The following is a 25,646-nucleotide window of genomic DNA, read 5'->3' as shown; positions in this document are numbered from 1 at the left end:
CTGAGCATCACGTGTCAGGGAGGGGAGGACAGTAACACAGAGAGTGGCATCCTGGCCTGCTCACTCTACCATGCAGGTCAAAAGGCAGAACATGAACTAGGCTCTCCTCTCTAAAAGGCAGTTAAAAGCATATCCTTCGGGAGTCGGAAGCCCCACTCCAACTGGCTCTTCACAGGTTTAGTTACAACCCACATGCGGTCCCTCTCCCATGGAACAGTTCTAGTAAAAAGTCTTCCTCCTCCTCCTATTTCCAATAATGTCTGGCAACACTTGCTCAGTCTCTGATAACAGTACCAGGCACATTATCGGCCCACAGTCTCAGGCAATTTAGGTCACTCATGGTTTTGTTAGGCTTGAGCAATGAAAAGAAAGAGTCCACAAAACCTATGGAAGGAAAGTAGATGGATATGGTGGAGTTAAGGACCCCTTAGTAATTAATAAGCAAGAGAGTCAGCAGACCACAGAGATTCAGGATAGCATCCTAATCGGGGCTTGATAAATAAACTTTTTTTTTTTTCCTTTTCTTTTTGGGCTGTCTCCATGGCATATGGAAGTTCCTGAGTGAGGGATCGAATCTGAGCTGGAGCTGTTACCTACGCCACAGACACAGTGACACTGGATCCTTAGCTCACTAAGCCTGCCTGGGGATCCAACAAACGCCTCCACAGGGACAAGCCGGATGGATCATTAACCCAGTGCACCACTGCAAGAACTCCTTGATACATAAATCTTTCCTGAAAAATAGCTGTTTAACACAATGACATCCGGATCTAGTAAGAGGGGTGAGAATTAAAAATGAAGGCCTATGATCATTTTTTAAGCTTCGTAAATATCCTTCATGTTTGCATTCTGTTTTCCTGTGTCCAACAGAAATTAGCAAAAAACTCAAAGTGAAGCAGAAGTTTGGGCACAGCAGGGAAGGGCTTAAACCCTGGGTCTTATGTGAAGCTGGCCGGAGGGTGAAAGGAACTACTGAGAAGGCAAAGGGAGGTGCAAATCCTGACCCCAAACACTTACAGACACGCCTTACAACAGCAGGAAGGGCACCACAGTCTGCCTAGGGCTGCTGTCCGTCCACCCACATAGGCCCTTTCATCTACTTCACAGCTCAAACATCAGGTAAGTAATTTCACCTTGCAAAGCCTCCGTGAGCACAGACTGCTACACCTTCAAAGTTGCCATGCTGGGGAAAGCATCTTGCCTTTAAATGAATAGAAATCTGGCTCTAAAATTCTATACATTCAAAACAGAAATCGAGGATTCTGTCTTTTAATTAAGTCTCTTAGAGCTTTATTTTAGGCACTGCTTTTCTTTCTCTCTTGCCACTGAAATTAATTACAGATGGAATGGTTAGGTATAGATTTATACCAGAATGCCTGGTATAAATCCGAACTCCACCACTATCTGTGTGGTTTTGAGCGAGTTATTACTTTTACTCTTTGTTTTCTTCAAATGTAAAATGAAGATAAGAACAGTCACCACTTAGGGTTGTTGTGAAGAGTAAACGCATCAATATACGGGAAGCACCAGGGATGCTCTGGCACATGGTGAACCTCACACAAAGTGTAAGCTACCAGCATCATTTAGTTTACAAGCCATAGGGTTTCCTTTAAAGTCTCTTTCATTTGTTCTTTTCTGCCTACTTCTAAGTTCACCACCAACACTTAGCCCTCTGGCACCTCAGAACAACACTATTTCCTTAGAATCTCAGTTCCTGCCTGCAGCCTCTCTCCACTTGGCTGCAACGTGCATGTCTTCCCAATGTCATCGTCCTACCATAATGCTGAAACTGTCACCCCTCTTCTCAAAAACATCCAAACAATAGAGTATGGATGATGTCATCCTGATGGCTCAGCTTGTGATCATTATCTAGGTTCCCAAGGCTAATGAGGTCATGAGTCTGGGTGTGATTACACAGTCAAAATTCCCTTTTTATTATTACTATTTTGGCCCTGCCTAAAGCACTTGGAAGTTGCCAGCCTAGGGATCAAACTTGAGCCACAGCAGTGACAATGCTGGATGCTTAACCTACTGAGCCACCAGGGAACTCCAGAATTAAAATTTCCTTGACTGGCCCCCAACCCAACTTCTAAAAAATCTTTCTCATTATTCAGTACAAACCCTGCATTTCAGAACAACTCAATTCATCTAGACTCATCATTTTCTAGAAACACCTTGTACCTCGCTCCTAACAGCTCTCATATAGTAAAAAGCTCAGCTTAAAGGTTGTTTTTTTTGCTGAAAGTGAACTTGATAATCCCACTCACAAACTTCCAAGCTTTAACAGCCTTTTGTATTACTCTTAAAACCCTCAAGACACATGGTCATGGAGTCCTGCCATTTACATCATCTTTCTCTTCTTTTCTGGACTTTGCTATTTCCAGTAAGGAAAGCCTGGGAGTCATCCTGATGGGTGGTATAGCTTCCAGCCCTGGAAGCTTATCTGATACCAGGCAGATTAATTATTATTACCCCAACTGGAGTTTTACATGTAATTTTTAAAATAGTAGTAGATCGTATTGCCAACGGGGTCAAGAGACTTCAATTCCTCCCCCAAGCCATGTTTTTGGTCATTATGGGCTCTATGACTGCTGTGCTTATATCATGCTGGTGAGGGGTGCCAGCAGAGAGCCCTCTTTGCACTTCTGACCTGTCCCTTTATAACTTTGGCTGCTAATAGAAGATAAAATCAAATTAAACGACTTCACAGTGGTCTTTAGGTTCTTAAGGGGACAGGATTTCGGGTGTCTGACACATGATCCATTTGGATAACCTTTTTAGACCTTTGGGGAACAACCTGATTTTCACTATAATAGTATTTGAATAAAGAGGGCTCCCAGGGGGCCTCGGGGCCCTGGGACTCTCCAAGACTTCATATCCAGTTAGCTGGGAAGAGATCCATCAATTATGCTTTGCAATGTGATTTCAATCATGTCTCATGTCCAAGCAGAATTAAGCAAAACTTGATTCCACCAACTGGAATTTACGTGTAGAATTCTTTCTCCATTTTTCAATTTTTATTTGCCCTAAAATAGCAAGTTCCAGCACCCAAAAGAACAGTTTGAGAGGATCCTGAGTGATGTCACAGGTAACAGAAGAGGAAGAACAGTAAAGGAGTACAGGATCCATGGAAAGTATTTCTGACTCCAATAGTATGACTTTGAGGCTGAGTAACATCCAGACAGAGCTGGTGAGTCAGTATCTCATAGTAATTTCAGGAGAAATATTTCACTTGTGACCCATGGATTCCCCCTAAAAATTAATGACATTTTATCCAGAAATTTTCTTAGCTCCTCTTGACCCATACAAGTTTTTAGATCTGTACAATTTTTGAGAATGAAGTTCTACATGTACTTATTTGCTGTGTAAGTATACAGGTACTTTGATGAAACAAATTTCTGCCTTTCCAATTTTAGTTTCCCCTCTCTATCTCTGCACACTCAATTTAAAGTATCTTGTTTAGGGCGGAGGGATAAATTATGAATTTAGGATTAACAGATACACACTTCTATCTATAAAATAGATAAACAATAAGGATTTATCGTAGAAAATATCTCCAATATCTTACAATAATCTATAAAAGAAAATAATCTGAAAAAGAATATATACATATAAGGCCAAATCACTCTGTTGTACCCATAAACCATTATAAATCAACTATATTTCAATACAAAAGGAAAAAATTAAGATTTTGTTTAAAAAATTATTGTCTATGGGAGTTCCCGTCATGGTTCAGTAGTTAATGAATCCGACTAGGAATCATGGGGTTTCAGGTTCGATCACTGGCCTTGCCCAGTGGGTTGAAGATCTGGTGTGGTGTTGCTGTAAGCTGTGGTGTAGATTGCAGATGCAGCTCGGATCCTGCGTTGCTGTGGCTCTGGGACAGGCTGGTGGCTACAACTCCAATTGGACCCCTAGCCTAGGAACCTCTATATGTCACGGGTGCGGCCCTGGAAAATGACCAAAAAAGGCAAAAAAAAAAAAATTATTGTCTACGGATTACAAACTGATAGAAAAAAATCCAAAGATCTAGAATAGTGAAACCAAAAAATGAAAAATCTTTCAGACTACATAATTGTGGCAGTCCAAGCCATCATAAAATTCAAGGTATGAATTAAACCACCAAGATGTTCGTGCTTTCAAGGCCTATTTTTTCTTCCTGACTGAGATCCTACTATATCCTTGAGATTAAACATTCTTATGCTAAAAATAGTATAACTATACAGTGGAGAAATCAGACACCACCTGGACCATGTGATCAAAATGAACATCACCAACGAGGGGCAAACAGCCATCATGTACTCAGAAGTGATATTTCCGAGAAGGCGGTAACCCCATTTGTTTATTTTAACAGGGCCGAATGCATAGCGTGAATGGGGAAAATTCAAACCCAAATTGAGGGCACTCCATGAAACAACGGGCTAGTTACCACATCTGAAAAGATAAAGAAACCCTGAGGAATTGTCTCAATCAGAGGACTAAAGACACATGACAAGGAAATGAGGGAGTTCCTGTTGTGGCTCAGCGGGTTAAGAACCTGACTAGTATCCAAGAGGGTGCAGGTTCCATCCCTAACCTCGCTCAGTGGGTTAAGGATCCAGTGTTGCAGTGAGGTGTGGTGTAGGTCATAGCCTGTACTGAGTCCCACATCAGCAAAACCGCAGTCATGAAGGACACTGTGGGACTCTTGAGGAAACCGGAATCTGAACTGCAGAGTAGATCAGATTCCGTGACAGCGTTCAATTCCCAAACTTGGTAACAATATTGTGGTTATTTAAGAGTTTTAGTTTTAGGAAACACATACGAAATATTAAGGGGTAAAGGGGAATGATGTCTGTCTGGAATCTACTCTGAAATTGTTCAGGGGGAAAAAAAATCTATGTCTACCTGTCTTGAGAGGAAGCAAATTTATTTAGCAAAATGTTAAAAACTGATAAGTCCTAGTAAAGGGTATACTGGAGATATAATCTTATAACTTTACGTTTAAAATCATTCTTAAGAAATAAAAAAAAAAATTCTAGGACTTATACATAAAAAAATCACTGCTATGATAGAAAAACAACTTTGGAAACCAATACTTTTTTGGTCAAAACGTTCTAAAATTACTTGGAATTTCTGGGATAAATATTTATTTTACTGTTTATAAGAGCATAGAGCAAAGAGTCAGAAAAAATGGAGGCTAGTCTCAGGCATTTCACTTAGTAATTATGTAACTTCTCTGAGCTTCAGCAAACTCATCTGTAAAGTGGAAAATAATACCAGATACTTAAAAGTATTGTTGGGAGAGTAACACGGGACAAAGTGCATGAAAAGCACAGACTATGATCCTGACATGTGTTAACATTCAGACAATGGAATTTTCTTTTCTCTGCCTTCATATCTTCTAATCTCACTAACCACTTTTATAAAGGTACTTTATTATGAGCAGCAAAAATAAAGGATTAGGATATTCATCATAGATTATAAGATCTCCGATAGAACATATTTAGTAGAGTACATTTTTATCCATCTTAATGCTTATCTGCTCATATTTGATTTGTTAGTCCTTAATTATGGAATAAACATGACTGTAAGAGACAGGAGTTAGAAAACGCTGTCATGTTAAATTACCAAATATATTCTGTTGACCTAAATACACATTTAACATTAGCTTAATACTTGGAACTATAGTTATAAATCCCTTTGAAGGTGATAAATATGGGATTATTAATGCCTCATAGTTACCACAGAAAAAATAAGATCAAAAATAAAATAGATCATTATAAGGCTCTTTAGAAGTTATTCCAAAGAGTCTACTCAGTTCTCAATTGTTATTAAGGTAATAAAAAGTGAGTTCAAATTGAATATTACAATTTTAATAAATCAAGTTCATATAAAAAGCATAAAAGAATTATGTAGATCCTTCCAATTTTTGTGAGCCTCATATAAAACAAGGCATGCAATCATCACTGAAAAAAAGTTGGACTAAAATATAATAAAGATGACTTTCCAAAGGATGGAATTTATATTCCCTTTATTTAATATAAATTCACTCAGTCCTACTCAACACTAATACCCCCACCATTCAGGGTCTGAGAGAAAAATTTATAACCACATATCTTCCTACTGTTTTGGTATAATTATAAACTCAGAAAAGAAGCAGGATAAAAATAAGTGTTAAAGTGAAAGCAAGAAATTTAAAAAATCCTAAGAAACAAGTGCATTTTTTAAAAAGAAGGTTTAAAAACAGATTTTCTACAAGATCACTCTGAAGTACAAATTAAGATTTTTGCTATCACTGAACTGAAGGCTCTCAAATTGTACCTGATTCTTCACTGTCCTAAAATTGGGTTATTTTAGAAAACCTGAAATACTAAGATTCTTGAGACAAACTGTGGGGCCAAAGCACCCTGATTATTTTTTTCTTACAATGGCTTGGAATTAACAGAAGAGTCATATGATGGGTTTTAGGTATCAACAAAAACCTGTGCTTCCTTTATCCTTAACACCCTGAAGAAAACAGGCTCCATCCTGGAGCTACCATCTACACACGTCTGGAACACGTCTTGTCCTGTGAGCCTGACTACGTGAAAGCCGATGTATGTGATAACAGACTTCAGTTCGTTAATGGCACATCAGAACTTAAGAAAAAGTCAGGCTGTGCTCTATGGCAGGCAAGCAACTGATCAGATGCAGAGGGAAAAAATTAGGGAAGCAGTGAGGGTACACTGAGAGCAGGTTGGGGTTTTCCAAAGAATGAATGATTCAGGCTGAGAAGAATCAGGAGGAAACTCTTAAAAAACAAAACAAAACAAAACCCACCTGTGACAGTAAAAATGAATAGTGCTCTCACTGGGGCTACCTCTTTCCTGGCAGATTTCATTTTTGGTGCCCCCCAATCACTTCCTTCTTGGAAACGGTACTTATTTTCTTACGTAGGATTTGGGAAGACATTCTGCTTCGATTTGCTCCATGTTAATTATATTTGTAAAATTTTCTAACATTTCAGGTTCCAGAAGGTAGACAGCCAAAGGACTAGACAGTCCTGGCCAGGTTGAGGTGTGATCAACATGGGCAAACGTCAACTACACAGTTCAGGCTTAACCATTCTTGTTATTCTCACATTCTTCCAAGCTTCACACATTACCGTCGCCTTTTCCTTTTGTCTTTTAGTGTGAGGTTGGGATAAAAGGATCAGTTTAAAAAGGATTAAAAAAAAAAAAAAATCCAGAGTTCCAGCTTCTTCAAATGTTCCTGAATCCAGGCAGATTTCATACAGGTTCAAACACACACACACACACACACACACACACACACACACACACACACACACACGAGTTCCTGTTGTGGCTCAGTGGTAACGAACCTGATTAGAATCCATGAGGATGAAGGTTCGATCCTTGGCACCTCTCGCTGGGTTAAGGATCTGGTGTTGCTGTGAGCTGAGGTGTAGGTTGCAGACTCGGCTCAGATCCCGAGTTGTTGTGGCTGTGGTGTAGGCCGGTGGCTACAGCTTCAATTTGATTTCTAGCCTGGGAACTTCCACATGCTGCAGGTGCGGTCCTAAAAAAGACATAAAACAAACAAAAAAAAACCAACACACACACACACACACACACACACACACACACACAGGGTTGTTAAGCTGATCTCCTGGTGTCAGAAAAACAAAAACACCAAGAAAGGTAACAGGCTACAGGGAAAAAGTAATCCTGTAACTGCCAAAGAGAAAACAGTTTGGGAACATAAAAAATCACATGGGGGAGGGATGAGGATCAGACAAGGGCAGGGGTGGCTTCTCTCTTTTGGAGCAGAAAAGGCCCAGGCCTTGTCCAGGGAGCAAACTCACGACCATCAGGAAGCAGACTATCCACACCGTCGGCAGGAGCAAAAGGCAGAAACCAGTTGTAAAGCCCTAAATTTGAGGGACATTTGAAAGGCCCTGTCAAATGCAGCCTACCAATATTTGATCTGTGAGCCTGGCTTCAACAAAAGCCAGTGAAGTGACCTTCTGCAGAGGAAATTAATATTCTCCACTGGAAAGAGAGTAACTTTGCTGATACTCATCTAAGGCTAAGACTTGGAATTATTAAGTCCAAAGAAGAACAGTTACTGACGTTTCAGGAATAAGTTCCAGAGATTTTAAAAATCTATCCATTGGCTTCCACAGTTGCCTTGCACAATCTCCTAATTGGGCTTTCTGATTTTTTCTTTTTCTTTTTGGTCTTTTTAGGGGTGTACCTGCAGCATAGAGAAGTTCCGGGCTAGGGGTTGAATCAGAGCCACGTCTGTGACCAACACCACAGCTCAAGGCAACACTGGATCCTATCCCACTGAGGGGGGCCAGGGATTGAACCTGCATCCTCGTGGATACTAGTCGGGTTTGTTACCACTGAGCACAACAGGAACTTTGCGGAACTCTATTTGCTCTCCACTGCACATACAATGAGCTTTCAAAAACAAACACATGATCACTGCTCCTGAGGAGCTCCTTACCACCCACGGGACAGTCTAAGCCTATTTAAAGCAGCTTCTAAGCCCATCTTCATCTAAGTCTTGCCTCTGGCTCCTGACTCATCATCCATTGACAACAACCTACACCTGCAGGTTACCTTCCACACCACAAACAGGCACAAAACTGCAACACACCCTACTGCCTACATATCACGCATTTTAGGCTCATTAAAAATTCCACGTTTTTGTTACTGTCAGGTCTCTTCACATGCTGCTCCTTCTAGGGAATCTGAGGCAGAGGGGAGCGACATGGAGGCAGGTCGGGAACTACAAGCTGCCAGGTGCTGGGGTGCATGGAGCCCCCTGGAAGGAACAGGAAGACCTGGGAGTGGAGGGAAAGGCAGGGGCTTCCCTGTGTGCTTGTGGGCAAGTGAATTCATTACTCTGAAATCCAGGTTCCTCACCAGGAAAATGACTATAAGAATGGTGCTTTTACTTGCCAAGAGTCGTGAGAATGAAATTAGGTCATATATAGGAAGTGCTCAGCACAAAGTTTGACATACACTGATTGCTACATAAACATTAATTCTTATTGTTATCTTTGTTAGGTCATTATTATGATTAGGCCTAAAGATGACTGTGCCTGTTGGGGAGCGTCAAGGATACGTTTTCACAGACCTGGGCACGAACATGTGTTCTCTAGGGGCATAAAGGGCTGAAAGATCAATTAACCTAGCTGTCTCAGAAAGCCAGACGACGCCCTCAGATAAAGATATTCCAAAGCTGGCATTTTAGCTTACTATTGCTGCAGTGACAAATTAGCCCAAACTCAGTGGCTTCAAACCACACAAAGTTATTATCTTATAGTTTGGGAAGCGAGAAGTCTAAAATGAGTCTCATGGGTTAAAATCAACATGTTTGGCAGTGCTGTGTTCCTTCTGGAATATCTATGGGGGAACCCGTTCCTGGCCTCTTCTGGTTTCTTGAGGCCATGTGCATTCCTCAGCTCCTGTCTTTGACCTTCAAAGCATATTACTCCAATCTCTGCTTCTATTGTTATATCTCTTCCCTCAAACTGGGTCCTCCTTGCCTTCCTCTTATAAGAACCCTTATGATTACACTGAGCCCACTCAGGTAATCCACAATAATTTCTCCAATTCAGCTGCTTTAATGTAACCATCTCTTCAAAGTCCTTTTTACTCTGTAAGGTAACACATCCACAGGTTTGGGGATTCGGATGTGGACATATTTGAGGCCCCTTATTCTCTTTTCCACTGTTGGTTTCAATGCCACCCTTCTGAGCACCCCCAAACAACAAATTCAACTATTTTGTTTAATACTCCTGGTTCGCATTCAAGAAAAAGTCATTCCATTAACTGATTATACAAACAAAAAGTCATCAGATTCATAACAATGTAATAGGTGAAAGAATAGGGAAATGCAGGTAACATATTTAGACTAATGATCTAGAAAAGATAAAGTATCTGAAGTTTCTAAATACGATTTGAAAGGTGGCCTTAAAACCAAGTGATAGAGGATCAAAATTATTTAGAGTTTCAAGGGGCCCAGCGATCATTAAAGTCAATTCTCCATTTGGGAAATGAATCTGTATAAAAACTCACACAAGGAAGGAGGTTCCCAGCCACTTCTCCAGACTCTGATCTGACTCATTCTTCCCTGTTACTGCAGAGTCATCACAAAAGACTCTGTTAAGGGAGCTGCTAAACTCTATAAAAACAGAATTATGGTCACATAAAGAACTACCAAAAATGGAACTAAAAAGACATGATATGTCCAGAAAAAAAAAAAAAAAGAAATTTAAGAGACCTACTGAAGGAATCAAATACAATTAATTATGGAAGACTCCCCAAATATTCTTTCTGAAAAGAGAAGTCAAAATGGAAAGGATGTTGAGAAAAGGGGCTTCCCTCGAGGTATGTTTGGAAATCAACTTAGAATAAAATATCATGAACAATACAGAGTACAGAAACTCTTGAAAATATTTTTACCTCTCCCCCCCAAAGAAAAGTTTAATTTGAAAATTGGAGACTGTGTAAAAAAATGTAATTATGCTATCGAGTAAGTTAAAAACGTCAGGATTCCTTCCATTAAGGCAACTTGATGTTCTCTAAACTATGGAGTTGGGAGTTCCTGTTGTGGCTCAGCAGAAATGAATCCAACTAGGAACCATGAGGTTGTGGCTTCGATCCCTGGCCTCGCTCAGTGGGTTAAGGATTTGGCGTTGCCGTGAGCTGTGGTGTAGGTCACAGATGCAGCTTGGATCTGGCGCTGCTGTGGCTGTGGTGTAGGTCACAGATGCAGCTTGGATCTGGCGCTGCTGTGGCTGTGGTGCAGGCCGGCAGCAACAGCTCCAATTAGACCCCTAGCCTGGGGAATCTCCATATGCTGCAGGTGCGGCCCTGAAAAGACAAAAAGACAAAAAATAAAATAAAATACTGAGTTGTTAAACTTAGATCATACTCAGAAACAACAAAAGTTTTAAAACATTTAGAGAAAGGGACAAAGCTCTTTCTTGTCCGCTTTATTTTTCTGCTTTGCTTTTTAAAATAAAGAACTTGGGGGTTCTTCTTGTGGCTCAGTGGTAACAAACCAAACTAGCATCCATAAGGATGTGGGTTCGATCCCTGGCCTTGCTCAGTGGGTTAAGGATCTGGTGTGGCAGTGAGCTGTGGTATAGGTTGCAGATGTGATTTGAATCCTGCATTGTTGTGGCTGTGGCTATGGCTGGCAGCTGCAGCTCTGATGTGACCCCTAGCCTGGGAATTTTCATATGCCACAGATTTGATTCTAAATATCAAAACAAACTAAAACAAAACAAAATTAACAATAACAAAAGATTCATAGGCAGCTAGATTTGGGAAAGCCACTGTATACCACTGTTTATAACATCTCTTACTCAACATCTATTTCAAGTAATCACTTCACCTTAGTTTGAATACCTCCAGTGAAAACTCACTCCCTCGTGGGGAAATCTACTGGGGACAGTTTCAGCGAAGCTGCCTTGCTCTATCCCAAGGACAGCCCTCTAGCCATCTCAGGAACACACACCCACACTCCTCAGAGCTGCAGCCTTGTTATCGCTACAGTAAATGTTCCAGAAACTGCAATAAGAGAGGTATGATTCATTTATGCTAACGTATACCTAAAAACATTATTTTAATCTTTGGTTTCAAGATGTATGACAAGCAAGCAGGTGGATTTAATATCACAATTTAATATTTTAAACCAGTATGAACTTTTCAAAAGCCACTCCTGTCACCTGAAAACTATTTTGTCCAGTCACAGGCCCCTTAAAATAAAGATTTCAGGAGTTCCCGTCGTGGCGCAGTGGTTAACGAATCCGACTAGGAACCATGAGGTTGCGGGTTCGGTCCCTGCCCTTGCTCAGTGGGTTAACGATCCGGCGTTGCCGTGAGCTGTGGTGTAGGCTGCAGACGCGGCTCGGATCCCGCGTTGCTGTGGCTCTGGCGTAGGCCGGTGGCTCCAGCTCCGATTGGACCCCTAGCCTGGGAACCTCCATATGCCGCGGAGCGGCCCGAGAAATAGCAACAACAGCAACAAACAACAACAACAACAAAAAAGACAAAAGACAAAAAAAATAAAAATAAAGATTTCATTACAACTTCATTATTTTCTATTAAAATTTTCTTAAAAGCGTAAGATTTACATATATTGATACCAGGAGTTATGTAAAAGTAGATATGAAGAAAGAGAAAAGCATACTGAAATTATTTTTTGTCAGTGATAGAGGAAGAACATTTTGGGGGCTTGGTTTTAGCAGAAATAAAATATATTTAAGAAAACAATATATTTTTGCTAAGAGGCATTCAAAGGCAGAATAAAAAGCTATTGTTGGAAAGCAACCAATATTGTGCTCTTCTTCCAAAAATAGGTTAGAGTCTACTTTCACTGTTGATTTTTATTTTATTTTTTGAGGCAAGAAAATGGGAAACAAATTAGATAGGAAAAAATTGCCCTCTATTTTGTAGCAGTGTATTATTTTAGTGAAGTCTAGTTGTGAAGCAGTTTCATAAAGTACCTATCACAGGGTAGACAACTGATAATTTTTGATAGATTTAAAAAAACCATAGAGAGTCAACACACATGATATATTATCCTCTTTTTGATGACAGGTCTCCAAATTTGCATGCTACTTAGTTCCTTTTATTTGAGATTCTGATTTTTATAGAGATGAAACTCTCCCAGGCTAAGTTTTTAACCTAGAGCGTAATTACAGAAATTTACAGAAGTACTGTTAGTTGAATTGTACCCCTCCCCTGCCTCAAAGGATATGCTGAAAACCCAACCCCCGGCACCTCAGAACGTGACTTTATTTGGTAAGAGGGTTACTGCAGGTGCAACTAGTTGAGATGCAACTCATCTTAGATTAGGGTGGGTCCCTAATCTAAGATGACTGAGGCCCTTACAAAAAGACAGCCATGAGAAGACAGAGATGCAAAGGGTCACCATGTGACAATAAAGGTAGCCAGTTAGTTACAAGCAAAGGAAAAATATCACCTGCAAACACCCAAAGCTAGTAAGAGGCAAAGAAGGATTCTCCTACATGGTCCAGAGGAAGGAGGGGCCTGCCTTTGAACTTTAGTCTCTACAAGGGTAAGGCAATAGATTTGTTTTTTTTGTTCTGTTTTGTTTTTTAAATGAAAAGAGCTATCAAGCCATAGAAAGACATGGAACAATCTTAAATGCATACTACTAAGTGCAATAAGCCAATATGAAAAGGCTGTAATTCTCTGTGATTCCAACTACATGACATTCTGGAGAAGGTAAAACCATGAAGACACTGAAAATAATCAGTGGTTGCCTGGTGTTGGGGGATGGGAGGGAGGGATAAACAGGAGAGCTCAGAGGATTTTTAGAGAAGTGAAACTATTCCATATGATATGGTAATGGTAGATACATGTCTTTACACGTTTCTCCAAACCCATGGAATGTACAACACCAACAGCGAAATGTATTGCAAACTACTGCCTTTGGGTGATAATGATGCACCAATGTAGGCTAATTAAGGCAACCAATGTACCACTCTGGTGTGGGATGCTGCCATCAAGGGAGGGTTATGTGTCTGTGACAGAGTATATGGGAACTATGTGTACATTCTATTCAAATTTGCTATGAACCTAAAATTGCTCTTAAATACAAAGTCTAAAAAAAAAAAGGTACTGCCATGCCAGGATTGGGTGCTTAAGTCTGAAAATGTAAGGAAGATGCTAAGGATATGTTTAAAAGAAAAAAGACCAGAGCAAGATAAAAAGCATCTGAAAGCTGATTTTATGCAATGAATTCCGCTTCTGGCTAAGGCAAACAAGTTTGCATCAGACCTATAATATTGCCAAGAACAATTAGAAAAGGTGAGTAAAATTTTATTTATTTATTTATTTATTTTTTGTCTTTTTGCCTTTTTCTAGGGCTTCACCCGCAGCATATGGAGGTTCCCAGGCTAGGGATCTAATTGGAGCTACAGCTGCCAGCCTACACCACAGCCACAGCAACATGGGATCTAAGCCATATCTGCGACCTATACCATAGCTCACAGCCACGATGGATCTTTAAGCCACTGAGCGAGGCCAGGGATCGAACCTGCAACCTCATGGTTCCTAGTCGGATTCTTTAACCACTGAGCCACTACGGGAACTCCAAGGTGAGTAAAATTTATAATATGTACTATCTGAACATTCAAAAGCTACCAAGGTAGTGAGAACCCAAGGAACTAAGATCTCAGAGAAAAGCTCAATATTTGACCAAATATTTCCTTTTTGGATAATTTATCAATTTTATAAAACTAAGAGGCTGAGAAACAATGCAGAGCTTTAAGCGTTCTCATGAGCCTGCAGAGACAAAAATTACAGTTGAAGACCTGCAGTAAAGAAAAGGCCCTGGTAACTACCACAAATTTCAGTTGAGATCCTGAAGAGCTTCACTCAGTGGTATGTTGGATCAGGCTTTTTTACCAGCTCACGAGAACTGACTACATGCATCTCTTCCCAATCACATGATCAGTGATGTCACACTGGCCATCTGAAACTGACAACAGTGGAAGGATTTACACTATGGAAATTGACCAATGCTACCAGGCAGAACCCTTCCCACTGATTGTCAGTTGTTAAACACCAGCATAACACTATCTTCAAAATGTAAGGGCAAGCCAGAAATAACCCGATCCTCAGAAAGACAGAAGAACGGTTTCAAAATCACTCTCAGATCAATTCAAATAATCAGTCCTTAACTTAGAGTCTAGCAGAAACAAAATTAAATCCTCTCAGAAGACACTACAGTCTTGAACCTATAGTTTTGCTTTTTAAACAATGGTCATCATTTAATTACAGTGATCATGTATACTAAAAGAGAAGACAAATGATCAAAATCAAGATTAAAAAAAAGACAATACAAACAAGCCAACATTAAATCCAGATTGTGGAGAATTCAGTATGGGCTTTAAGATAAGTGAGCAAATATGTTAAAAAAAATACAGAGGAAAATATGAGGGATTTTGCCAAACACTGAAATCTATGAAAAATAATCAAACTGCATTCTAGAAGTAAAAAATAAATTAACTAAAATTAGAAACTTCATTTTGAGTTTATTTTTGTGCACAATGTGAGGGTGTGTTCTAGTTTCATTGATTTGCATGTAGCTGTCCAGGCTTCCCAGCAATTCTTGCAGAAAAGAGTGTCTTTTTCCCATTTTATATTCCTGCCTCCTTTGTCAAAGATTAACTGACCATAGGTCTCTGGGTTTATTTCTGCATTCTCCATTCTGTTCCACTGGTCTGCATGTCTGTTTTGGTACCAGTACCATACTATCTTGATGACTGTGGCTTTGTAATATTGCCTGAAGTCTGGGAGAGTTATGCCTCCTGCTTGGTTTTTGTTCCTCAGAATTGCTTTGGCAATTCTGGGTCTTTTGCGGTTCCACATAAATTTTTATACTGTTTGTTCCAGTTCTGTGAAAAATGTCCTGGGTAATTTGGTAGGGATTACATTGAATCTGTAGATCACTTTGGGTAGTATGGCCATTTTTACAATATTAATTTTTCCAACTCAAGAGCATGTACTGTTGGTGGCAATGTAAGCTGGTACAACCACTATGGAGAACAGTATGGAGGTACCTCGGAAAACTATGTATAGAACTACCATATGACCCAGCAATCCTACTGTTGGGCATATATCTGGATAAAACCTCCCTTAAAAAAGACACACACATCTGCATGTTCATTGCAGCACTAGTCACAATAGCCAAGACATGGAAACAACCCAAATGTCCATCGAAAGATGATTGGATTAAGAAGATGTGGTATATATACACAATGGAATACTACTCAGCCATAAAAAAGAACAAAATAATGCCATTTGCAGCAACATGGATGGAACTAGAGACTCTCATATTGAGTGAAGTGAGTCAGAAAGAGAAAGATAAATACCATATGATATTGCTTATATCTGGAATCTAATGTGTAGCACAAATGAATCTTTCCACAGAAAAGAAAATCATGGACTTGGAGAATAGACTTGTGGTTGCCTGGGGGAAGAGGGTGGATTGGGAGCTTGGGGTTAATGGATGCAAACTATTGCTTTTGAAATGGATTAGCAATGAGATCCTGCTGTGTAGCACTGAGAACTATGTCTAGTCACTTATGAAGGAGCATGATAATGGGAGAAAAAAGAATGTATACATGTATGTGTAACTGGGTCAACCTGCTGTACAGTAGAAAAAAATTGTATTGGGGAAATAACAGTTAAAAAAATTAAATTAAAAAAAATCAACTTCATAGATGGCTTGATGGCAGATTAAAAACAGACAAAGAGAGGAATAGTAAACTAGAACAGGACTTCACAAATTTTAATGTTTACAGAAATCACCTGGAGGTGAAGATTATCAGTGAGGTCTGGGATAGGCTGGGGCCTGAAAGCCTGCATTTCTAGTAGCCTCATGGGTGGAGGGCAGTGCTGCTTCTCTAGGGACCACACAAGCCACTGCTACTGTCAGCCTCACCTGACTACTATCAGTAGCATGAAACTAGAAAAGAGGTAAGGAGAAAACATCCAGAAACGCAAAGAGAACAAAGAATGAAAATATAGAAGAGGATACATTAGACACTGGGGAACATAATGAAAATATCTAACATGTAATTGGAATCCCAGAAGAAAAGATGAGAGAATGGAGCAAAAGAAATATCCGAAGAGAGAATGGCTGATATTTTCCAAAGCTGAGGAAAGAGATCAGGGGAAAGCAAAGAAGCTCCAGGAATTTCAAGGAGGAAAAATACAAAGAAAAGTACTTAGCAGGGGGTCATATCATAGAGATCTGACTTTTGTCTAACAGAGTAAATTCCAGTGAAATACAGGAAAGAGCCACAAAGTTTTGGAGAAACTTGTGCTTTCATGAATAAGAGAAGATGACTCAGAGGGCAGAACCAAGAAAGGGGAAAGCAAATATCAAATTAACAGTCTCAGGGATTATAGAGAGTGGGCACCTAGTGAAGTGGGGATGGGATGAGGGAGTTGTAGAGGCCATCTTAAAATTCTACTTACCACATTACATAATTCCATCAAACATTTAAGGAAAAAATAATACAAATTCTATATGAATTCTTCCAGCAAATTGTAGAGGATGGAATACTTCCCAACTCATTCAATGAGGCTAACATTACTCTGATATAAAAACTAAGAAGATACTGTAAGAAAACTACAGATCAAAATCCTCCATGAAGAAAGATGTAGAAATTCTTCATAAAACTGTAGCAAACTGACTGAAATAATGTTTCAAAAGTACTACACCATGACCAAGAGAAATTTATCTCAGGAATGCAAGGTTGGTTTAAATATTCAAAAATCATTTAATAGAGTTCACAATATTAACAGACCTAACACCAAAACCAAACCAAATAATTATTTCAATAGATGAAGACAAGGTGACAAGTTTACTTCCATTCATGATTAACACACACACACACACACACACACACACACACACACACACACACACGACAGATTAGGAAGAGAGGGACTTCCTTAACCCCAAAACTATAGTTAATTTTTATACTGAATGGTGAAATTATATAAACTCCCCTCCTTGAGTTAGGAAAGAAGAGAAAGATACTCAGTTTTATTCAGTAGTGTACTAGAAGTTTTAGGTGATATGATAAGAAAAAGAAGTAAAAGGTAAGAGGATTGAAAATCAAGAAACAGAACTGCAACTATCTGTAGACAACATAATTGTATACATAGAAAAATCAGAAGAAAAATCCTACAGAAAAACTAAATGAATTCGCAGCATAGTTGATGGTTGAAGGGTAAATATATTAAAATTAATTATATGTCTAAACAGTCATAACAATTAAAAATGACTAATAGTATCAAGGGCACACATATGTAGGAATAAAAAAAATGATATACAAGGCTTGTATACAGAAAACCATAAAATATTACTGAGAGAAATTAAAGAAGACCAAAATAATGAAGAGATATCTTTCACTCAAAGACAGAAAACTTACTACAATGTCAATTTCCTACAAAATCATCTATAGAATCAATACAATCACAATTAAAATTTCCTCAGGACTTTTTGGTGGAAGTTGACAAATTTGGAAAGTCAAAGGACTAATAATAGTCGGGGCAATTTTCAAGAAAAAAACCAAAAAACAGAATTGACATAGTTACACTGTAAATATCTAGACTTACTATAAAGCTAGAGTAATTAACTTTGTGATTTGGGGGAAAGGTCAACAGACCAAAGGAAGAGAATAAAGCTCCAGAACAGACTTGTGTGTAGAGACACTTGATTTAGGATAAAGGACACCAGACAGAGCAGTGGATAAAGGATGAGAAATTCTGTAAGTGGCGATGACTCAAATGGATATCCTCATAAAAAAAAAAAGTCTTGACTATCACACTTCATACCTTAAACAAAAAGAAATTCCAGTTGGACTGAAGATCTAAAGGTAAAGGGCAAAAATCCTAAAATTTCTAGAAGAATACATTGGGGGGGTTTCTTCATGGTAGCGTGGGGAAAGTAATCTTAGGACCCAAGAAGCACTAATACAGAAAGAAAGAAATGGATACATTCTACATAAAATTATTAGTCTGTTCTTCAATAGGCGCCATTAAAAGAGTGAAAAGACTGGTTATGGGTGTATTTAAGTTACCATGACCAACAATGGAATTTTACCGAGAATATATAAATTCCTATAAAGGACAGGAAGGGAGGGAGAAGAAACAAAACAGGTAAGCCAAGAGATAAATGGGCAAAGGGCTGAATAGGCATTTCATGAAAAGTATATCCAAATCTACAATAAAAAATATTCAATATCAGTATTTTGACGGGGGGATATAAAAGCCACAATTAGATTACACTGCATTCCCATCAGAATGGCTACTAACAAAAACATAACAAAGCCAACTGTTGGCAAGGATACAGAGCTACTAGCATTTTTACATACATTCCTGTTGGAATTGTAAATTCAACTAATTAGGAAAACTTCTGGGCAGTATCTAGTAAAGCAGAACAACTGTATTTTCTATGACCCAGCAATTACATGCCTAGCTAAACACCCAGCAGAGATGTTCAAATACATGTGTCAAACAAAATATACAAATAGGAATGTTGACAGCTGTATTAGTTGCAATAATAACAATGGAATGTCAAAAAGACCCAATGCTTCTTTCATGGATAAATTGTGATTTGCTTAAATGGGATATTACTTAGCAATGAAAATGGATGAGTTACAGCTACTAGCAAAAACAGATCAGTTTCACCAACACAAAGTTAAATTAAAAAAGCCGAACATTCAAACACTGATGAATTCTTTCATTTATATTAAGTTTAAAAACAGGTCAAATTAATGTGTCAGAATGAAGGATAGTGGTTTCTGTTAGGAAATGGGAGAGGATAGTAAACAGAAAGGCATGACGGGGGCCTCTGAGGTACTAGTAACGCTCTATTTCTTTTTTCTTTTTGTCCTTTTAGGGCCGCACCTGCAGCATGTGGAAGTTCCCAGGCTAGGGGTCAATCAAAGTTGTAGGTGTCAGCCTACACGAGAGACACAGCAATGACAGATCCTGAACCACATCTGTGACCTACACCACAGCTCATAGCTTAACCCACTGAGTGAGGCCAGGGATGAAACCCATATCCGTCATGGATACTAGTCGGATTTGTTATTGCTGAGCCACAATGGGAACCCCTAATGTTCTATTTCTTGATCAGACTGGAGGTTACATGGAATATTCACTTTATGAAAATGCACACCTGTATACTTTTCTGCAGGTATACTGGAGTTCAAAAAATGTTTTTATTAAAGAGGTTTAAAAAAGAATAAATTAGACTATAAGGAGACTAGAACGTTAGTTGCCAGCAGTGGGGGACAGAGAGAGCGGATGACCACAAAAAAGTAAAAGGGAATTTTGAGGGGCTTATGGAACCATTCTCTGTCTTGATTGTGAGGGCAGTCACATTAGTGAATGCATTTATCAAAATTCAAAGTGTTGTATGTTGAAAAGAGGTAATTTTGCTGTATGCTTACTTTACCTCAATAAAAAAACTAATTTAGATATAAAAAGTAATGAGTTAACTTGACTTCTTTTTATGAAAATTTAATGGTAGTACACGACTTGTTTCAGTAGAAATAAAGTGGCAAATTTTCAGTGAAAAAAATTCTACTTCCACTTAAGGCTTATCACCATTTTTTTCATCTTTAGCCAATGAATCTAGAAACTAAATATTTGTTTGAGGTCATTAATTTCTGGGACATTCTGGGAAACAGTTCTCCTTAAGGGGATCTCAAACTTTTTTACATTTTAGGTCATCTATGAACATATAAAGATGAAATTAAATTGAGGTTCACTGTGAGAGCAACACCCATCTGAAATAGACACAGAGACAGAGAGCAAACATCAATTGTATCCCATAGACAGGCAGAAAAAGCATGGGACTCTCTAGTAAATTACAAGTTGTGAAAAGGGTCTCTTAAGCAGGGAAGCCTCTGCTGCTCACAGGTATTTAAATTTTGTCTTATTTTGAAACATTTAAGGATTTATAAACACAGGTAGTAGTAAATAGCAGTAAAATGTTTTTCTCAGTATCATCTGGACATCAGTCTTCAAGAGGAAATAAAAGGTGATATTTTATTGCTCAAAGCCATTTAATGTACCCAAGATTGCCCTGCCTCTGACCCCAAATGGAAAAAAAAAACACTCTAGATTTTGTAACTTAAGGGTTACACCATGAGCCAGTTGTGTTAAGGTAGGCAACACAGCTGCATTTTTATAGCTATTGGCTAAATATAATACTTTACAAGAAAAGTATCCTACCACTTGTGCTGGAACTTGTTCCATTTTTGCAGCAGGAGTTCCTGGTCTTGGGTAAAACTGGTTAATAAAGAGGCTCGGAAATTTGTATTCTTCAACAAGTTTCACTGTTTCTTGAAAGTCTTGGTCTGTTTCTCCAGGAAAACCACAGATAATATCTGTAGCAATGGTTATTCCAGGAACTCTAGAAAATAATAAGACAAAAATTTACAAAGCTGAGTACAATCCATAATTATTCTACTTCCTTGACATTTTAAATACCACTTGGCTTTGAAAATTAAATTTTATTTTTAGTAAAGGGACACTGGCAAATAGATTTTAAATGCCCTCGATACTAAAAGTTTATGGAAAACATGGCCTCCTATCATCCTTGAGAGATACCTGTTTTTATTTCTTTCAGATGTTTCTTTGTCCTTTCTTCTATGTTTTCATATTGATGCCTATTCTGCTATTTCTAGATATAGTGACTGTTAGGCAATATTTGCTGACTTCAGTGAGCATTTAGCTCTTTAAACTATTCTATCCCTCCCCTCTCAATAAAGCCCCTGCTCAACTTTTAGTTAAATTAATAATATTAATAGTATTTCCGTGGGTGTAAAAGCTAAGATATTGTTCACTGCACAGCCAACTGGCATACTATCAGTAAGTTTTCTTTTACCACATTTACTATTTTCTAGAGTTAATAATTCTCTCCTTTAAAAAAAGAAAAAGCTTAGTATTCTATGTCCCTATGTAAATGTTTTCCAGAAGCTCCATCAGTTCTATCAAAAAACAAATATTATTTTCTAAATACTCAGTGTATTATATAATTCACCAGTTCCATTTTTCTCTCTGGAAGCCCACTCTTTCCTTCAAGTTGTGTTGCTTTCATAGTGAACTGGCTGTCATCCCTGAATGATGTTCTTTGGTCTCCCTTTTCCCTGAATCCTGTGTCTTTAATTCTTGATTATTCTATTTTCAATTCTGCTGGAGTATTCTTTCAGAACTTGCAGAAACTTCATCAAAAGGAGTGTCAGGCAAATTTTGCTGTTCTTGTCTTAGCATCTCTGAACACATCTTAATCCACACAACAGATATGCATAGCATAGCACTCCAAAATGAAAAGAATTAGCCATTAGAATTTTGTATTGTTCTCCCCCCCACCCCCGAAGCTGGCAAGGTTGCTGAGATGTCCAGATTTACACTAATGCAAACTTCTTTACATGTGCCCCAATCTTTTTGAAAGCTTTCAGAATGTTAATTTTTTTTCAATGTTTTTAAACTCCAAGAAAATACATCTTAGATTAAGTACTTAAATACTTGTAGAGGGTATAATCTAAGAGACTCATAGTCTTTAGAAATTTTCTGTTATTTTTAAGTCATTTTTCTCTCTCAGCAACTTCTCTCCATCAAATGTTGAAACTATCGGATTGACCCTTTAAGCTTTTTCACTCTTATTTTCCATCTTGTCCTTCTGTACCATTTTTCTGAAAGATTTATTGAGTTCATCTTCCAATGCTTCTTTTGAAAAAAAAATTAATTGAATATCATATTTTAAATTTCTAGGAGCTCTTTCTCCTTTTCTTACTATACATTTTTTTTACACAGCTTACTGATTTTTTAGAGATGCAACATCTTTTCTTAACTCTTTGAGGATATCAATTAAAGATTTTCACAATTTTTCCTCTGCTTAATACAACTGTATCTATTTCCTCCAGGTTCTTGGTCCCTCTCATTCATGATTGAGACTTGCCATAATAAATAGTGATCTTAAAGAGTAAAGCACTGAAAGCTTTTCATTCGAATGACTGGGTGGCAAGCTGCCTTTGTTTTCCATAGGGCCCAAATGTCAACATCTTGGAAGACATTTCTCTCTGGCCATTGAGTTTCTTTGTAAGTATGCTAGGATAGTCTGTGTGAAAGAATGAAAAAGTTTATTTAAAAAAAATATTAGTTTCTTGATTTCTTAGTCTCATCTAGCTATTAATTGGACTGAATTTTTAATTAATAAGGGAAGTTCCAAGGTCTGGACTTTTCTCTGTGATGATAAATGGAAAAAGAGGCAACATACGCAGAGAAAGTAAGGTAGAGTATATTTGGAAAAAACTGTTTTTTTTTTCAATTTTTATTGTGATATAAAAATATTTTTTCTCACTGATGGGTAATTATCAAAATTAGTCTTGCCAATCATAAAAAATATGCTTTTGCAGCAAGTTGTAAATAAAAAGTCTATTTCTAAAGCATGCAAAAGGAAAAAAATTATGTCAATAACTTCAATTAGCAAATTTTTACAGCTGACATATAACTACTTCTGAACAAAAAAGATCCACAACTAAAAATAAAAGTGATGGATCACAGCAGAAATGAAAGGAAAGAGTCCATCTCCCCTAGAAAATTAATTAAAAAAAAAATCTGAGAAATTGTCTGTGAAACACTGCAGAGGCAGACAATTGGTTATTGTCCCAGGCTATGAATTGGAATGAAGTTGGCACTAGACTGTGGGGTATTCCCAAAGGAAAGTACCTTACTGATCCTCTCCCCTCACCCCTATCCTTCTTGATCTACTATAGCTGAGTAGAGGATCATACAACACCTGCTTACTTTGGCCTTAAAGTCCACAGTGAAAAAGAAAAGACAAAACTTCACAGGAGTTATCACAAATGTTAAGCAAGGTGTTATTCAATGCGTAAATATATTTGATGATCTACGCAAAATCTTGACTGATAATAGGGGAAGGGGTAGAACACTATGAATTAGTGAAAGATCTAAGTTCGTATTTAAATGAAAAAGTAGTTTAAGTTTCAAAGTACGTAAGAATATAAACTGATTACCCATAAAATGTTTTTGTAGTGGAGACTACACTTAAATGTTGAAGCTCATCTATACATTGATTGTGTATATGCCAATCATGCTACTTAGGTGCTTCAAAATAACTGGGTTCCTTAGGTGAACCAAATAAAAAAAATCTCATATTTACACTGTTAACTTGCTCGGTAAATAATTCTCCTCGGTACTAAGAAATTCAAAAAATGTTCGAAGTGAACCAAATTCTAAACTAATTGCACAAAGTTTAAGTAGCTATGAGGAAATTTCAATGGGTGTAAAACAGAATATTAATCTAAATATTTAATATGCTAGTTGTGAGTAAATGCTGTTTCTGAGATGCTATGAATTTTCATACTACCAAAATTTTTAAAAATGATCATTCCCACAAATTTATTGAAGCTGTGAGTCGAACAAATATAATTACTATTTATCACATCTTTTTAAAATTTAAAAGACCTTCTATATTTACATTTTCATAGCAGTATTAATTCTAAAAGTGATGAAAATGAAAATGTTCAATTAGCTTAAATAAGAGAAATTTTCACCCTTTTTTCTCTGACTTATACTAACTATTTATTTGCAAAAAGGGTTCATTAAATAACTTGGGAATGGCATTAATGAGAAAGATTCCAATTAGGCATATGCCTTGATCGGGCTATGATCAATTATGAAAAAAATCTATCAGGGATATGTGAGGAGAGCACTACCTATTGCTGGCCCTGGGCTAAGATTTAAGAAAAGTCCCAAATATTTAAAAATACTTAGTTATTTACCTTGAATAAAAATACATATATATATACACTCCACACTAGATCTGAAATACTACTAAAAATGTTTTGCTTTAATTCATCTCAAGATTTTCACTTGCAATTTGGCAAAAACATAAAAAGGATGATTTTATTTCATTCTCTAGATCAATAAATCATAAGCTTCACATGTGAAAAAATAAGACTATCATACATGCTATTTATCTCAAAAGAAAGAAGTAAAAACGATCAGAAAAAGGATCAGACCTATTAAAATTATTAGGCATAAACATAACACATGATTAAATGAAATATTTTGTAGTGCTATGGTAATTAATTCTCGGATAATTACTCTATACTTTCAGGAAAGCTAAAGTGGAAATAGGGAGGGGGGAAATATTGAACCGAATGAAAATAAAAATATGACATATCTAAGTAAATGAGATGCAGCTAAAGCAGTGCTTAGGAAGGAATTTATGGATATAAATGTCTGTGTTAAAAAGAGATAAACTCCATAATCTAAGCTTCCATCTTAAGTTAAAAAAGAGGAGCAAGACTTCCCTTGTGGCTCAGTGGGTTAAGGATCCGGCACTGTTACTGGTGTGGCTCTGGTTACAGCTGTGGTATATATGAGTTCATTCCCTAACCTGGGAACTTCTGCATGGCACAGGTGTGGCCAAAAAAATAAAAAATAAAAAAATTAATAAAAGTGCTTTAAAACTTTTTTTTTTAAGAAAGAGCCAATCAAACCCAAGGTAAGACAAAGGAAGGAAATGATAAAGGTAAAAGAAGAAATCAATGAAATAGAAAATAGAGAAAAAACAATAAAAGTAAAGGTGTACCTCTGAAAAAACCTAATAAAAAAATTACTAAGTACATTCTTTTCTCAGTCTACTACTACTAACTAGCTAGTCTGAGAAAAGAAGACGCAAATGACCAACTTCAGGCATGATGAAGAAAACAGCTCTATAAATGCTCTCAACATTAAAATAATAACTGCTATATTATAAGCGATTTATACCAATAAATTAGAACCTCAGTGAAATGGGCAAATTCTTTATAGGCAATGTATTATAAAAACTGACTCAAGAGGAAAAAGAAAATCTGGATAGCCTTTAACTATCACAAAAATTGAATTTATAATTAAAAATCATGATGCCAAAGGAAACAACACAAAACAACCCAGGCCCAGATGGCTTCACATTTAAGAGAGAATAAAATCAACTCTACAGAGATTATTTTATTTAATTTTACTTTACTGAACTTTATTTTATTTTATCTTTTTAGGGCCACACGTGCACCATATGGAAGTTCCCAG

General features: G+C 37.6%; 1 protein-coding gene across 8 annotated transcripts in view; it reads right to left on the bottom strand.

Moving 5' to 3' along the window:
- The window catches only part of CDKAL1 (CDK5 regulatory subunit associated protein 1 like 1), a 654,131-nt gene that overhangs the window by 150,205 nt on the left and 478,280 nt on the right, over positions 1-25,646 (bottom strand). For all 8 annotated transcript variants that reach the window (XM_047795483.1, XM_047795484.1, XM_047795482.1 and 5 more), the window contains exon 12: positions 20,781-20,961. In XM_047795483.1, coding sequence (XP_047651439.1) covers positions 20,781-20,961 — 181 coding nt within the window. The remainder of the gene's footprint in view (positions 1-20,780; positions 20,962-25,646) is intronic.

This window comes from Phacochoerus africanus, chromosome 9 (assembly GCF_016906955.1).
Source record: "Phacochoerus africanus isolate WHEZ1 chromosome 9, ROS_Pafr_v1, whole genome shotgun sequence".
In the NCBI taxonomy this organism is placed as follows: domain Eukaryota; kingdom Metazoa; phylum Chordata; class Mammalia; order Artiodactyla; family Suidae; genus Phacochoerus; species Phacochoerus africanus.
Note: the sequence above shows the minus strand (reverse complement) of the source record. Positions and strands in the feature narration are given on the sequence as shown.